The sequence below is a fragment of the Bombina bombina genome, chromosome 4 (genome assembly GCF_027579735.1).
Source record: "Bombina bombina isolate aBomBom1 chromosome 4, aBomBom1.pri, whole genome shotgun sequence".
NCBI lineage: Eukaryota > Metazoa > Chordata > Amphibia > Anura > Bombinatoridae > Bombina > Bombina bombina.
This window is the reverse complement of record NC_069502.1, coordinates 254,915,515-254,932,670: the sequence shown is the minus strand read 5'-3', so window position 1 is coordinate 254,932,670 and position 17,156 is coordinate 254,915,515. Positions and strand designations below refer to the sequence as shown.

The window sequence follows — 17,156 nt, the reverse complement described above, 5'->3', positions numbered from 1 at the left end:
GATACCCACGAGCCTCACACCAGAGTAGGTCATCCACACCTTATGATAGATGCGTCGGGTGACCGACTTCCTGGCTTTAATGAGAGTATCAATCACACTCTCAGAAAACCCTCTCCTGGCCAAGACTAAGCGTTCAATCTCCATGCAGTCAGTCTCAGAGAATCTAGATTTTGAAACACAAAGGGGCCCTGTACAAGCAGATCCCTGCGACAGGGCAACCTTCATGGAGGAGACAATGATATCCCCACCAGATCCACAAACCACATCTTCTGCGGCCACGACGGAGCAATCAGAATAGTCTATGCATGCTCCTGCTTGATACGGGCCACTACTCGAGGTAGAAGTGGTAACGGTGGAAATATGTAGACTAGGTTGAACCTCCAAGGCACCGCTAATGCATCTATCAGCTCTGGATCCCTGGACTACGACCCGTATCTGGGTAGCTTGAAGTTGAGTCGGGAGGCCATGATATCTATCTCCGGCGTCCCCCATCTGTTGCAAATCCCTGCAAACACTTGTCTCAGCATGCACAACTGAAGAGGTCTGAGTTTGAACCTGGCGTATGAAATGACATCTATGCTGGATAAAATAAGCCCAATCACCTCCATAAACCGGGCCAAAGATGGCCTTGAGGCGGTCTGAAGGACAAAACAGCTGGATGCAATTTTGCGACGACTCTGGTCTGTCAGGAATATCTTCATCGACATGGAGTCTATTATCATGCCCAGGAACTCCACTCTGGTACTGGGAACCAGAGAACTCTTTCCTGAGTTCATCTTCCATCCATGAGATCGAAGAAGTAGAAGAGCTCTCGAATGATCTTCTGCCAGCTGGCAGGACGGTCCCTGGAACAGGATGTTGTCCAGATAAGGCGCTACTGCAATACCTCTTGATCAAGCCACGGCGAGCAGAGCTCCCAGAACCTTTGTAAAGACTCTTGGGGCAGTAGCCAGACCGAAGGGGAGAGCTACAAACTGGAAGTGCTGGTTTTGAAAAGCGAATCTTAGGAACTTGAAGTGATCCTTGTGTATTGGCACATGAAGGTAAGCGTCCTTCAAGTCCATCATAGTCATGAACTGTCCCTCCTGAACTAAGGGCAGGATAGACCTTATTGTCTCCATCTTGCATGATGGGACCAACAGAAACTTATTTAAACTCTAGAATTGGTCGAAATATGCCCTCCTTCTTTGGGACCACGAAAAGGTTTGAATAGTACCCTAGACGTCTTTCTGCTAGAGCTACCGGTACAATTACTCCTAGAGAGGAGAGATCCCTCAAGCGCTCTAGAAAGGCATCTCGCTTCTCCAGTTTTGACAATAGATTTGACAAGAGGAATCTGCCCCTGGGAGGATGAGATTTGAAACCTATCCTGTAACCCTGGACAATGACCTCCAGAACCCAAGGATCTTGCACGTTTCTCATCCAAGCCTCCGCGAAAGATACAGAGACGGATCGGAGGGCTTCTTGTTCTGCTTGGCTTTATTCCAAGACCGAGATGGTTTCCAAGATCTCTTGGACTGCTCAGGCTTTGCGGCAGGCTGCTATCGTTGAGATTTATAAGAACGAAAGGGACGAAAATTAGGACCCTTAGGCTTATTCTTCTTATCCTGCGGAAGAAAGGCACCCTGAGCCTGATGTCTTGGCAATCAAGCGAATAATCTGCATATTAGCATCACAGATAAACAAATTAGCTACCCTCAGGGCCTTAATTCTTTCCTGTATCTCATTGAGGGGAGTCTCCACCTCCATCATATCTGACAGTCACACCAATAGGTAGAGGCTCCTGCATTGCAGCGAAGGCCGCCGCTAAACTAAACAGGCTGCACAGTTAATTAAAATGAAAGAAAAACCTGACTGTTCACACATTGCCAGAGTCACATCTCACACATGTCGCAGCAAAAACACAATTAAGCAATCATGTATAAATCCCCCCCTGTTCAATAATCTCCTTCCGGAGATATTAACCCTTGATTCTATACAGATCAATGGAGCCACACTGTGACCCTGTCTTCTTGCGTTATCATACATGTATAAAAAATGAAATGATCTTACCAGAATCTATGCCGTGGAACGGGAACACGGCCTCTCAAGTTTGACAGTGTTGTAGCATCGCTCCTAACATGGACTTGAGTGCTAGAAAGCAGGCAGTAAAACTCATCAACACTGATTGCTTAAGGAGCTGTTAAAACAAGTCTGGATGGTTTCGCAAAAAGACTCTGCCTGCATCTCCAGACCCGAACATTCTTAAAACTCCAGTCCCATTCCGAAGAGTACTTCCCTCCATAAGAGACTACTCCGAATCTTCCGACACTTCTTTGCCATCCTCCTGTGACGAAAGGCAAAGAATGACTGGGGGATGAGGGGAGTGGAGGAGGTATTTAAGCCTTTGGCTGGGATGTTTTTGCCTCCTCCTGGTGGCCAGGTTGTGTATTTCTCACAAGTAATGAATGAAGCCGTGGACTATCCTCATATAAAAATGGAAATTAGCGGGGGGCGGAGCCAACTGCCAAAGCTACAAGACGCACCATTGCAGAGCTCCTGACACTTTATCATTGAAAGATCAAATTATGGCATTCTGAGAAGCTATATCTATTTAGGATTTACTCTTAGCATATACTGGGACTTGGACTCTGTAACCTGGGCCTAAAATATAATTTATTGGCTCTTGAGACGGCGCAGAGGCCTACTAGCCGGCTCAAACCAAGACGGAGAATACAGCGTGGTAATTGAGCTACTAAATATCCACTTGACGGCCTGACCCGGTCTATCAACTAGCCGGTTGACGCTACCACAATACTCTGAATATGGAGGAGTCGTCCACGCACCTGGCTTTATTTTTGGAAGGGCTGTGCAGTAAAGCCGACAGACAGTTTCACGGCTTGCAATCTCTCATTACTGAATTGCGCAACAAAGATGGCGCCGCTCACCTAACCGACAGTGATACAGATGTGGCAAGCTCGAAAGAAGATTTACCATTGCCAACCCTACTCCCACACGAGCGAACACAGGAGCAGCAGACTGGACAGATCTCCACTAACATCCTATCGGGGGCAGTGAGTTGTGACCCGACACATCCACATACAGCTGCGATGCTTTCTGCTGAGGTTTTACCAGAGTCAAAAAGAGCAGCTCCGAAAATTGCCTGGAAACATCCGCAGCACTATCTCACTACCTACCTGCGACAACAAGTGGCCCTAGCTCCGGTGATTGACGACTACTGCGAGCAAGTTGTGGAGAATACACACACTCCACTTAAGATCTCCTGCTCCAACACCGGAGTTCATCTTAGAACCGCTGTGGACATGCAACTAAAAGCTAGCATCCATGATATACTAACTAAGGAGATCCGCTTCAGGTACAATAACTTGCCCTACTTGCTGATATACACAGCTGACTTCATGCGGCCCCAACTTGAAATTAGGTATCATTCCCAAGCCCGCAACAGACAAGGGGTATTTGACCGTATGGAACCTCACTATCGACGCCATTATTTTAGATCCAACCCTTACTCTTACAGCTATGGATTCAGCACCTTAAGAGCTGGAATCGGGTAGAGGCTAAGTATTATTCCCCCCGCTGCCTCTTGGAAACACGGACACAGAGGTTTATAGACTTTTCCACATCCCAGATGGAACTTTTTGCCCTGGCTTCTCTATGGATAAGTCTGAGACACTGACACTAATGATATATACCAGTGGCCATGGTGGGGGCTTCTTCCACATGTACAACCCCCTTTTGACAAAGGGCTCTTTTTCCTCTTACCATCTACCATTTATTAAGCTTTATCGCTAGACAACTCTAATACATTGAAAACTATGGCATCCTGCATGCGGAGTGAAATTACACTACATGAGAACAGGACATTAGCGCTTCTGATTGTTCCTCTTATTGCACACGAAAGCCCAATTAAGTAATGTACTCATTTAAGCTATAACTATTACACGAAGTGCTAAGCTTTGTGAGTGGGGTTTTTGTAACTGTCAGCTCATGTAAATACCACTCCTAGTTAAGCTTTACTATAAGCTCTGTTATTGGTTCCCCTTATTCCTATTTGGCTCTATTTTTAATATATATGCCTCAAATGCTTCTTGAAATTATCTGCTTGATTAGTTAATTTTGTGATAACATACTACAGTTACATATATTTGGAGTGCCATCTAGCCTAGTTATTACCCTCATTATGAACATTGATATATTTGAGGATTAGCTGCCTAGTTAAATCTATTACTTCAGTACCTATATTACCTAATGCCTTACAATGAAAATGCTAGATACTAATTTATACCAAATCTCTTTAAGTTAAATGTTAGTTTTACATAGAGTTTTTTACAAAAAGGTTGAAATCACTTTACATAGCTGTATCTATAGCTAGGCTGTTCACATAAGGCATGCACTGTTTTATGTTTTCACATCAATTACCCTATGATACCTGAACTCCTAGCATAGAAATAATGTGCAAAGTTTCTTTACATAATCTACTGCTCTGTGTTACATGCTAGAAATGCAGTTAATATGCATGTTAACATGTAAAGTATAATATGTTTGTTAGTTTAGCCTTATAGGGTATTTTGCAGCTTTTGGTTGAACGCCAACATACTTTCAAATTTATAATGTTTATAGGTTATTACATATATAGCTACTATGCATTACCTATGTGTTTATCTTTACTTATAGCGTAGATGTTTATAAAAACTCTCTAGGTACCCTGACCTTACACTGGATCTACGCATATATGCTATTTTAAGGGATACTCCCAGCATCTGCTACTTGCATATGTAATATGTGCTATCTGTAAGCTTCCTCTGGGCACCATCTTGCTATTATTATATGCTTTTCACTCAGAGTTTGTCTCTTTTGGGCAATATGCATCTGCATCATATTTAAGCAACACAAAGCCAGATAACCAAATACTTTGAACATAACTCCCCGCAAGATAGCCAGGCCCCTCAGAAACTTGGTATTGGGTAATAGAGTAGCTGCTGGCTGTAAAAGAACCCTTCTGATGCTGGATAGTTTCGGACAAAACACTATATCTTACAAGACTTGAATCCCCAGCAGCCCATACACCTTAAAATATTGTCGCAGGGTCTCCTATTAATAGATCCTGGCAGCTATATTATTTTATTATTATGTTAGCATCTATATGCCAAGATATATTGTTGTAGAAATCAAGTTGCTATATATGTGCTTGGACGCCACCTACAGCTCCTATACACAGGCATACTTTACCTTGTTGTAACGGTTATACTTACTACTGAGTTAGCGGGATTTAGTTTACTGATGCTTATCCTGTTGTTAATGTGTTTTAGAGCTCCACTTGTTGACATTATCTTTATACATGATGCCTAAATCTGGAGTCTGAGCCTCAAGGGTGTAAATATAAGTTAGTTTAAATGGCCTAGAGACATGATACATGGGATCATCTCTCATTATATAATCTATTGTTGTAACACCCCTAATCTACTAACTAGATCATTTGCATATAGCCATGTTAAAACTACTATAGCTCCACTGATAGCTCATAAGCTGTTTTTTACATACTTGGGTATACTTTTTTGGCTGACACTTAGAACCATTAATATAGAATGGTAAAGGAGGCATTGTTTTTGTAACTATGAATAGATAGTTGACCCTGCTTCATGGCCCATTCAATTTCCTTCATTGGCAAGACTAAAATCCCCCCTCCAAGTTCCCTAAAGTATTAGCATATATATATGGCTCCGCCCTCCACCCTTTCCCTTTTATCTATAGCGGTGCTTACCCGCTGAATATCCCCTTCCCCCTTGTTCACGCTCCTTTTGAAGCTCCTAAGGAGCTAGACTCCTGACCATCAGATAACTCCTATTTCATATACTCTTGGTCCTTGAGGCCTAAATCCATATTTCTAACTGGTCAGTTATACATGGTATATTATTGAAAAATCGAGGTCTCATTAGCCTTTAGTCAATGTATTATATAGACGCCGAATTGTTTTGGTCTCTTATGTTTGTATCCTATTCTTTTGACAAAAAGGTGTATTGTGTATTATTTATGTTTTATGCCAATACCTCAATAAAAAAATTATTTAAAAAAAAAATATGGAAATTAGCTTCATTCCCATTTTATTCTGTTTTGAAGAGATACCAAGGTATTCATCTGGAGCACTACATGGCAAGAAATAATGCTGCCATCTAGTTCTCCGGCAAATGGATTACATTCTCGCAAAACTGCTGCTAGCTATTTAGTGCTCCAGAAAAGGGGCGGCTCCTAAGCATACATCCCTGCTTTTCAACAAAAGATACCAGGAGAACAAAAATTGATAATAGAAGTGAATTGGAAAGTTGTTTAAAATTGCATGTTCTATCTGATTCATGAAAGAAACATTTGAAGTTTTGTATCCCTTTAACATGCAGAATTTTTATATAAAGGACATGCTAAACAATGATTTGAAGCAAACTGCAGGTTCCCAAAGTTATTGTCCTATGACTAGGGGGTTGTAAGTGTGCAGCCTAAATCATGCTGCAACATTGTAGTGCAAGGACATTCTAGATTTAAGCATTAATTTACCGCTAACTGCAGCTTCCAAAATTTATTATGTGGGAAAGAAAGGGGGTACACTTTATAAGTACTGATAGAGAAAAACATTTTTTTAGAGATAATGTAGCACAAGCAAAATATAAATACCAACCTCTTTAGCATCTTGCTTACATCTTGCTGACCACACAAAGCCAAAGGCTCCTTTTCCTAGAGGGGATATAGTCTGATATTCCTGGGCATACTGCCCATCACAGGCTCCAAGAGTATTCAGATCTTCTAATTCTGTGCAGTAGCCAGCACCTGCACTGCTACGGATTAGCTAAGGTAAAGAAAAAAAGAAGAAGAAAAAATACATATTACACATTTTAATTGTAGTCCTTTAACTGTACAATGATGTAAGATTCACTTTTAAGCTGCTCACATTAAAAACGGAGAAGGAAATGTTTCTATTACAGTCTACATTTACATTTTCTCAAGAAGCAATACAAACCTCTCCAAGACTGCGCTCAGACTGCTCCAGAAGTGACTGTGAAGAGCTTGCTAAACTAGAGAGCAGAAGACGTGTCCTGGCTATTGCTTCTCTCTGACTCTGCATCAGATCTTTAAATACCCAGACATTGAACAAGGGGGAAGTGGTCAGGGAAGCTTTCTGCACCTCAAAACGGACATCTGTAAGTACAGGTAGAAGTGACAGGCTAGCAAAAATGAATTTTATAATTTCGTAAAGGTTATTTCAAATTGCTTGTTACTTTAAATGTAGTTTTATCCATGAAATATTAATTACACATTGGAAAATAATTAGTAAATTGCAGTATATAGCACTTATATGTTTGTTGAAAGAATCTCCCTAAACTTAAAGGGACAGTCAACACCAACATTTTTGTTGTTTAAAGATAGATAATCCCTTTATTACCCATTCCCCAGTTTTGCATAATGCACAGTTATAATAATATATGTTTTACCTCTGTAATTACCTTGTATCTATGCCTCTGCAAACGGCCCCCTTATTTCAGTTCTTTTGACAGACTTGCATTTTTAGCCAAAAAGTGCTCACTCCTAGGAGCTTCATGTGTCTGAGGTCAATGTTATCTATATGAAACACATGAACTAACGCCCTCTAGTGGTGAAAAACTGTCAACATTCTTTCAGATTAGAGGCGGCCTTCAAGGGCAAAGAAATTAGCATATGAACCTCCTAGGGTTTAGCTTTCAACTAAGAATACCAAAAGAGCAAAGCAAAAATGGTAATAAAAGTAAATTGGAAAGCCCCAAGGCAGAACATGCTGTGATCGGAGATGTCATCGCAGAAAATGCAGCATGTCTGCAGAAAGAATGGGACACATGAGGGAACCGTTAGCACTTAAGCTTTGCTGCTCCAAAACAGGCTGTCCTCTTTAAACATTGCTTTGCTCTGGCTGCATTGCGTACATTTTCCTTCACACAGTGCAGTCACAGTGAAGCACTGTTTTAAGAGAACAGTCAAATATGGGGTAGCACTGCAAAGCAGCAGAGCATTGATTGATGAATGAATATATATATATATATACTATATATAATATATGTTTTAAAATTGCTTTATTCTACAGTTAATCAGTATATTGCAATTGTGCTGTTGCTTTAGTATAACTGCCCGATTTAAAATTGTATTTAATTTCAAAATGACCTGCAGAAAAATGTTGACAAAAAAAGTCATCGCAGAAAGTGAAAAAAAGGTCTGCCTCTGGGTTGGAAAGTTGTATAAAATGACATGCCCTATTTAAATCATGAAAGTTTTGTTTTTTTACTTGACTGTCCCTTTAAAAAGGGACAGTCAAGTCAAAATTAAACTTTCATGATTAAGATACATATGATGCATTAGGAAGGAAAAGGTAACTGACATATTTCTGAAAAGAAAAAAAAAATCTACTTCTTCATTTGAAAGTCAAATTAAAGGGATAGTAAACACCAAACATGTTATTGTTTAAAAAACAGAATTTATGCTTACCTGATAAATTACTTTCTCTTGTGATGTATCGAGTCCACGGATTCATCCTTTACTTGTGGGATATTCTCCTTCCCAAAAGGAAGTGGTAAAGAGAGCACACAGCAGAGCTGTCCATATAGCTCCCCCTCTAACTCCACCCCCCCAGTCATTCGACCGAAGGTTAGGAAGAAAAACAATTTATGCTTACCTGATAAATTTATTTCTCTTGTAGTGTATCCAGTCCACGGATCATCCATTACTTATGGGATATTCTCCTTCCCAAAAGGAAGTTGCAAGAGGATCACCCACAGCAGAGCTGCTATATAGCTCCTCCCCTAACTGCCATATTCAGTCATTCGACCGAAACAGAGAAAGGAGAAACCATAGGGTGCAGTGGTGACTGTAGTTTAACCCCTTAATGACAACTGACGTACCAGGTACGTCATGCATTAACAAGCAGTTAATGACAATGGACGTACCTGGTACGTCAGTTGTCTAACAGAGTGCTGGAAGTGATCACAATCACTTCCAGCAGCTCTGAGGGTATTGCAGTGATGCCTCAATATGGAGGCATCCTGCAATACCCCTTTACAAGCCTCCGATGCAGAGAGAGCCACTCTGTGGCCCTCTCTGCACCGGTAGTGATGGTGCCGATGGTGCCTTTGCCCAGTGGGAGGAGGGAGCGTGTGCGCGCGTGCACGTGGATGCGCGTGCACGTGCGCACATTAGCCACACTGACACCAATGAAGGAAGGGGGGAAAAAAAAGTTAAAAAAAAAAAGTTAAATTTTTTTTTTTTTTTTTTTTTTTTTACATATAAAAGGATCTGGGAGGGGGTGGGGGTATTGTGGGGGGGCTGCTACACTACAGAAATAAATTTGTATAAAAAATACAAATAAAAGTTATAAATAAAATTTAAATAGTTTGGTTTGTGGGGACAAACTGGGTACTGGCAGACAGCTGCCAGTACCCAAGATGGCGGTAATTAGGTAGGGGAGAGGGTTAGAGAGCTGGAGGGGGGATCAGGGAGGTTGGTGCTAAGGCGGGGTCCATCACAACTAAAATATTTTATAATTTTTATTTAAAAAAAAACAAAAAACTTTTATTTAGTACTGGCAGACTTTCTGCCAGTACTTAAGATGGCGGTAACAATTGTGGGGTGGGGGAGGGAAGAGAGCTGTTTGGGAGGGATCAGGGGGTGGGATGTGTCAGGTGGGAGGCTGATCTCTAAAATTAACCCTGCAAGCTCCCTACAAGCTACCTAATTTAACCCCTTCACTGCTGGGCATAATTCACGTGTGGTGCGCAGCAGCATTTAGCGGCCTTCTAATTACCAAAAAGCAACGCCAAAGCCATATAAGTCTGCTATTTCTGAACAAAGGGGATCCCAGAGAAGCTTTTACAACAATTTCTGCCATAATAGCACAAGCTGTTTGTAAATAATTTCAGTGAGAAACCTAAAATTGTGAAAAATGTAAAGTTTTTTTTTTTTTATTTGCTCGCATTTGGCGGTGAAATGGTGGCATAAAATATACCAAAATGGGCCTAGATCAATACTTGGGGTTGTCTACTACACTACACTAAAGCTAAAATTAAACCTACAAGCTCCCTACAAGCTCCCTAATTAACTCCTTCACTCCTGGGCATAAAACATGTGTGGTGCGCAGCGGCATTTAGCGGCCTTCTAATTACCAAAAAGCAACCACAAAGCCATATAAGTCTGTTATTTCTGAACAAAGGGGATCCCAGAGAAGCATTTACAACCATTTGTGCTATAATTGCAGAAGCTGTTTGTAAATAATTTCAGTGGGAAACCTAAAGTTTGTGACAAAATTTGTGAAAAAGTTAACTTTTTTTTTTTTTTATCGCATTTGGCGGTGAAATGGTGGCATGAAATATACCAAAATGGGCCTAGATCAATACTTTGGGATGTCTTCTAAAACAAAATATATACATGTCAAGGGATATTCAGGTATTCCTGACAGATATCAGGGTTCCAAAGTAACTAGCGCTCATTTTGAAAAAAACAGAATTTATGTTTACCTGATAAATTACTTTCTCCAACGGTGTGTCCGGTCCACGGCGTCATCCTTACTTGTGGGATATTCTCCTCCCCAACAGGAAATGGCAAAGAGCCCAGCAAAGCTGGTCACATGATCCCTCCTAGGCTCCGCCTTCCCCAGTCATTCGACCGACGTAAAGGAGGAATATTTGCATAGGAGAAATCATATGATACCGTGGTGACTGTAGTTAGAGAAAATAAATCATCAGACCTGATTAAAAAAACAGGGCGGGCCGTGGACCGGACACACCGTTGGAGAAAGTAAATTATCAGGTAAACATAAATTCTGTTTTCTCCAACATAGGTGTGTCCGGTCCACGGCGTCATCCTTACTTGTGGGAACCAATACCAAAGCTTTAGGACACGGATGATGGGAGGGAGCAAATCAGGTCACCTAGATGGAAGGCACCACGGGTTGCAAAACCTTTCTCCCAAAAATAGCCTCAGAAGAAGCAAAAGTATCAAATTTGTAAAATTTGGTAAAAGTGTGCAGTGAAGACCAAGTCGCTGCCTTACATATCTGATCAACAGAAGCCTCGTTCTTGAAGGCCCATGTGGAAGCCACAGCCCTAGTGGAATGAGCTGTGATTCTTTCAGGAGGCTGCCGTCCGGCAGTCTCATAAGCCAATCTGATGATGCTTTTAAGCCAAAAAGAGAGAGAGGTAGCAGTTGCTTTTTGACCTCTCCTTTTACCAGAATAAACAACAAACAAGGAAGATGTTTGTCTGAAATCCTTTGTAGCCTCTAAATAGAATTTTAGAGCACGAACTACATCCAAATTGTGCAACAAACGTTCCTTCTTTGAAACTGGATTCGGACACAAAGAAGGCACAACTATCTCCTGGTTAATATTTTTGTTAGAAACAACTTTCCAAATTATACCAGAAGGTGGCATAGAGAGTTGGGAACGGATTTGTCCGAGGAGGAGTGGCAGCGTATTTTCTGGGCTGCCAGGACAGTCTCGGTCTCAGCTCGTATACAAGAATCTCATTACAAGTTTCTGAGTAGATGGTATCTTACGCCATCTAGGCTTCGAGCAATCTACCCTAGAGTTTCAGACAGGTGCTGGAGAGGGTGTGGGGAAACAGGAACGATTTTACATATCTGGTGGGATTGCCCCCTCTTGGAGCCCTTCTGGACCTCCGTTTGGCGGGAGATTCAGGGGATTCTGGAGATGGATATTCCAAAAATCCCAGAGATATTGCTGTTCCATTTTCCCAATAAAATAAAGGACAGTCTGAAAAAGACACTTTTAAAATTGATGTTGACAGGAGCTAAGAACCTTGTCCCCCGGAGGTGGAAATCAGCTCAGATTCCCACGCTGGCGGATTGGAAACAAAGTGTGCAGGACATCCTGCTTCTGGAAAAATATCACTATGTTAGGATTCAGAAACTGGACGTCTATATGACGCTGCTGCAGATGTGGGATGGTGCCCGCTCAGCGGGCTAGTTAGTAGACCTGGAACCATTGTAACTTAATAGATAGGTGCACAATGTAAGTTACCTATTCCCTTATAATTGGGTGTTTTTTTTTTTTTGTTTTTTTTTTCTCATTTCCACCTCTCTCTATCTTAGTATCTTATATTTTTCTGTCTATTCTCTGACTATTCACTTATCGACATGAAGTCGAGGGGTATGCAAGGACCGGTCACTTTAGTAGTGATGACATACTGAAATAAGTCAATATCATTTTTATTTTACTTTAACTGGCCCTGTTAGGTTTTTTCTTTTTTCTTTTTCTCTATGTGCTCGTTTTGCCCAATTTTTTGGGCATATCTACAAAAGTTATATTTCATGCTACAGAAAAATTTCTAAAAAATTGTAAAAACGGAGCAAAATGATTGTCAAAGCTTTGTCAAATTCTGTATATTCTTTTATGCCATACCATTGACTTTCATGTATAATGTCTGTTTATTTTTCTTTTTCCAATAAAGCTCCTTTAAAAAAAAAAAAAAAAAAAAAAAAAAGAAACAACTTTCGGAAGAAAACCAGGTTTAGTACGCAAAACCACCTTATCTGCATGGAACACCAGATAAGGAAGAGAACACTGCAGAGCAGATAACTCTGAAACTCTTCTAGCAGAAGAAATTGCAACCAAAAACAAAACTTTCCAAGATAATAACTTAATATCTACGGAATGTAAGGGTTCAAACGGAACCCCTTGAAGAACTGAAAGAACTAAATTGAGACTCCAAGGAGGAGTCAAAGGTTTGTAAACAGGCTTGATTCTAACCAGAGCCTGAACAAAAGCCTGAACATCTGGCACAGCCGCCAGCTTCTTGTGAAGTAAAACAGATAAAGCAGAAATCTGTCCCTTCAAAGAACTTGCAGATAATCCTTTCTCCAAACCCTCTTGTAGAAAGGATAGAATCTTAGGAATTTTTACCCTGTTCCATGGGAATCCTTTCGATTCGCACCAACAGATATATGTCTTCCATACTTTATGGTAAATTTTTCTAGTTACAGGCTTTCTAGCCTGAATAAGAGTATCAATGACAAAATCTGAGAACCCACGCTTTGATAAAATCAAGCGTTCAATCTCCAAGCAGTCAGTTGGAGTGATGCCAGATTCGGATGTTCGAACGGACCTTGAACAAAAAGGTCCCGTCTCAAAGGTAGCTTCCATGGTGGAGCCGATGACATATTCACCAGGTCTGCATACCAAGTTCTGCGTGGCCACGCAGGAGCTATCAAGATCACCGAAGCCCTCTCCTGATTGATCCTGGCTACCAGCCTGGGAATGAGAGGAAACGGTGGGAACACATAAGCTAGGTTGAAGGTCCAGGGCGCTACTAGTGCATCTACTAGAGTCGCCTTGGGATCCCTGGATCTGGACCCGTAGCAAGGAACCTTGAAGTTCTGACGAGACGCCATCAGATCCATGTCTGGAATGCCCCATAATTGAGTTATTTGGGCAAAGATTTCCGGATGGAGTTCCCACTCCCCCGGATGAAATGTCTGACGACTCAGAAAATCCGCTTCCCAATTTTCCACTCCTGGGATGTGGATTGCAGACAAGTGGCAGGAGTGAATCTCCGCCCATTGAATTACTTTGGTCACTTCTTCCATCGCCAGGGAACTCCTTGTTCCCCCCTGATGGTTGATATATGCCACAGTCGTCATGTTGTCTGATTGAAACCTTATGAATTTGGCCTTTGCTAGTTGAGGCCAAGCCTTGAGAGCATTGAATATCGCTCTCAGTTCCAGAATGTTTATCGGGAGAAGAGATTCTTCCCGAGACCATAGACCCTGAGCTTTCAGGTGTTTCCAGACCGCGCCCCAGCCCACCAGGCTGGCGTCGGTTGTTACAATGACCCACTCTGGTCTTCTGAAGCTCATCCCTTGGGACAGGTTGTCCAGGGTCAGAGAATGAAGTACTTGACAAGAGCTTAGAAGTTTTGATTTTCTGGCTTCTGTCAGAAAAATCTTCATTTCTAAGGAGTCTATTATTGTTCCCAAGAAGGGAACTCTTGTTGACGGGAATAGAGAACTTTTTTCTACGTTCACTTTCCACCCGTGAGATCTGAGAAAGGCTAGGACAATGTCCGTATGAGCCTTTGCTTGTGGCAGAGACGACGCTTGAATCAGTATGTCGTCCAAGTAGGGTACTACTGCAATGCCCCTTGGCCTTAGCACCGCTAAAAGGGACCCTAGTACCTTTGTGAAAATTCTTGGAGCAGTGGCTAGTCCGAATGGAAGTGCCACAAACTGGTAATGCTTGTCCAGAAAGGCGAATCTTAGGAACCGATGATGTTCCTTGTGGATAGGAATATGTAGATACGCATCCTTTAAATCCACCGTGGTCATGAATTGACCTTCCTGGATGGTAGGAAGAATTGTCCGAATGGTTTCCATCTTGAACGATGGAACCTTGAGAAATTTGTTTAGGATCTTGAGATCCAAAATTGGCCTGAATGTTCCCTCTTTTTTGGGAACTATGAACAGATTGGAGTAAAACCCCATCCCTTGTTCTCCTAATGGAACAGGATGAATCACTCCCATTTTTAACAGGTCTTCTACACAATGTAAGAATGCCTGTCTTTTTATTTGGTCTGAAGACAATTGAGACCTGTGGAACCTTCCCCTTGGGGGTAGTTCCTTGAATTCCAGGAGATAACCTTGAGAAACTATTTCTAGCGCCCAAGGATCCTGAACATCTCTTGCCCAAGCCTGAGCGAAGAGAGAGAGTCTGCCCCCCACCAGATCCGGTCCCGGATCGGGGGCCAGCATCTCATGCTGTCTTGGTAGCGGTAGCGGGCTTCTTGGCCTGCTTACCTTTGTTCCAGCCTTGCATCGGTCTCCAGGCTGGCTTGGTTTGAGAAGAATTACCCTCTTGCTTAGAGGATGTAGAATTTGAGGCTGGTCCGTTTCTGCGAAAGGGACGAAAATTCGTTTTATTTTTAACCTTAAAAGACCTATCCTGAGGAAGGGCGTGGCCCTTTCCCCCAGTGATGTCTGAAATAATCTCTTTCAAGTCAGGGCCAAACAGCGTTTTCCCCTTGAAAGGGATGCTAAGCAATCTGTTCTAGGAGGACACATCCGCTGACCAAGACTTCAGCCAAAGCGCTCTGCGCGCCACAATAGCAAAACCTGAATTTTTCGCCGCTAATCTAGCTAATTGCAAAGTGGCGTCTAAGGTAAAAGAGTTAGCCAACTTAAGTGCTTGAACTCTGTCCATAACCTCCTCATAAGAAGATGCTTTATTGAGCGACTTTTCTAGTTCCTCGAACCAGAAACACGCTGCTGTAGTGACAGGAACAATGCATGAAATTGGTTGTAGAAGGTAACCTTGCTGAACAAACATCTTTTTAAGCAAACCCTCTAATTTTTTATCCATAGGATCTTTGAAAGCACAACTATCTTCTATAGGGATAGTGGTGCGTTTGTTTAGAGTAGAAACCGCCCCCTCGACCTTGGGGACTGTCTGCCATAAGTCCTTCCTGGGGTCGACCATAGGAAATAATTTCTTAAATATAGGGGGAGGGACAAAAGGTATGCCGGGCCTTTCCCATTCTTTATTTACAATGTCCGCCACCCGCTTGGGTATAGGAAAAGCTTCGGGAGGCACCGGGACCTCTAGGAACCTGTCCATCTTACATAATTTCTCTGGAATGACCAAATTGTCACAATCATCCAGAGTAGATAACACCTCCTTAAGCAGAGCGCGGAGATGTTCCAATTTAAATTTGAATGTAATAACGTCAGGTTCAGCTTGTTGAGAAATTTTTCCTGAATCTGAAATTTCTCCCTCAGACAAAACCTCCCTGGCCCCTTCAGACTGGTGTAAGGGCATGTCAGAACCATTATCATCAGCGTCCTCATGCTCTTCAGTATCTAAAACAGAGCAGTCGCGCTTTCGCTGATAAGTGGGCATTTTGGCTAAAATGTTTTTAATAGAATTATCCATTACAGCCGTTAATTGTTGCATAGTAAGGAGGATTGGCGCACTAGATGCACTAGGGGCCTCCTGAGTGGGCAAGACTGGTGTAGACATAAAAGGAGATGATGCAGTACCATGCTTACTCCCCTCACTTAAGGAATCATTTTGGGCAACATTATTATCAGTGGCATCATTGTCCCTACTTTGTTTGTCACATTCATCACATATATTTAAATGGAGAGGAACCTTGGCTTCCGAACATACAGAACATCGTCTATCTGATAGTTCAGACATGTTAATAGGCATAAACTTGATAGCAAAGCACAAAAAACGTTTTAAAATAAAACCGTTACTGTCTCTTTAAATTTTAAACTGAACACACTTTTTTACTGAATATACGCAAAAGTATGAAGGAATTGTTCAAAATTCACCAAAATTTCACCACAGTGTCATAAAGCCTTAAAAGTATTGCACACCAATTTTGAAAGCTTTAACTGTTAAAATAACGGAACCGGAGCCGTTTTTACATTTAACCCCTATACAGTCCCTGGTATCTGCTTTGCTGAGACCCAACCAAGCCCAGAGGGGAATAAGATACCAAATGACGCCTTCAATAAGCTTTTTCAGTGGATCTGAGCTCCTCACACATGCATCTGCATGCCTTGCTTCTCAAAAACAACTGCGCATTAGTGGCGCGAAAATGAGGCTCTGCCTATGACTAGAGAAGGCCCCCAGTGAAAAAGGTGTCCAATACAGTGCCTGCCGTTTTTTTAACAGAATTCCCAAGATTAAAATAACTCTCCAAAGTTGTAAACCATTAAATATGTTTATAAAGTAATCGTTTTGGCCCAGAAAAATGTCTACCAGTCTTTAAAGCCCTTGTGAAGCCCTTATTCTTATATTGAAAATTAAGAAAATGGCTTACCGGATCCCATAGGGAAAATGACAGCTTCCAGCATTACCAAGTCTTGTAAGAAATGTGTCATACCTCAAGCAGCCAAAGTCTGCTCACTGTTTCCCCCAACTGAAGTTAATTCCTCTCAACAGTCCTGTGTGGAAACAGCCATCGATTTTAGTAACGGTTGCTAAAATCATTTAAACACCAAAAAACTCTGAGCCATCTCCGTGGAGATGTTGCCTGTGCAACGGCAAAGAGAATGACTGGGGAAGGCGGAGCCTAGGAGGGATCATGTGACCAGCTTTGCTGGGCTCTTTGCCATTTCCTGTTGGGGAGGAG

The 17,156-nt window shown here is 42.0% G+C and overlaps 1 protein-coding gene across 1 annotated transcript in view; it reads right to left on the bottom strand.

The window, feature by feature from the left end:
• PASK (PAS domain containing serine/threonine kinase) overlaps nucleotides 1–17,156 on the bottom strand; it is a 426,576-nt gene that overhangs the window by 198,009 nt on the left and 211,411 nt on the right. Inside the window, exons 11-12 of the mRNA XM_053709902.1 lie at nucleotides 7,007–7,185; nucleotides 6,668–6,835 (exon numbers count right to left, since the gene is read on the bottom strand). Coding sequence (XP_053565877.1) covers nucleotides 6,668–6,835; nucleotides 7,007–7,185 — 347 coding nt within the window. The remainder of the gene's footprint in view (nucleotides 1–6,667; nucleotides 6,836–7,006; nucleotides 7,186–17,156) is intronic.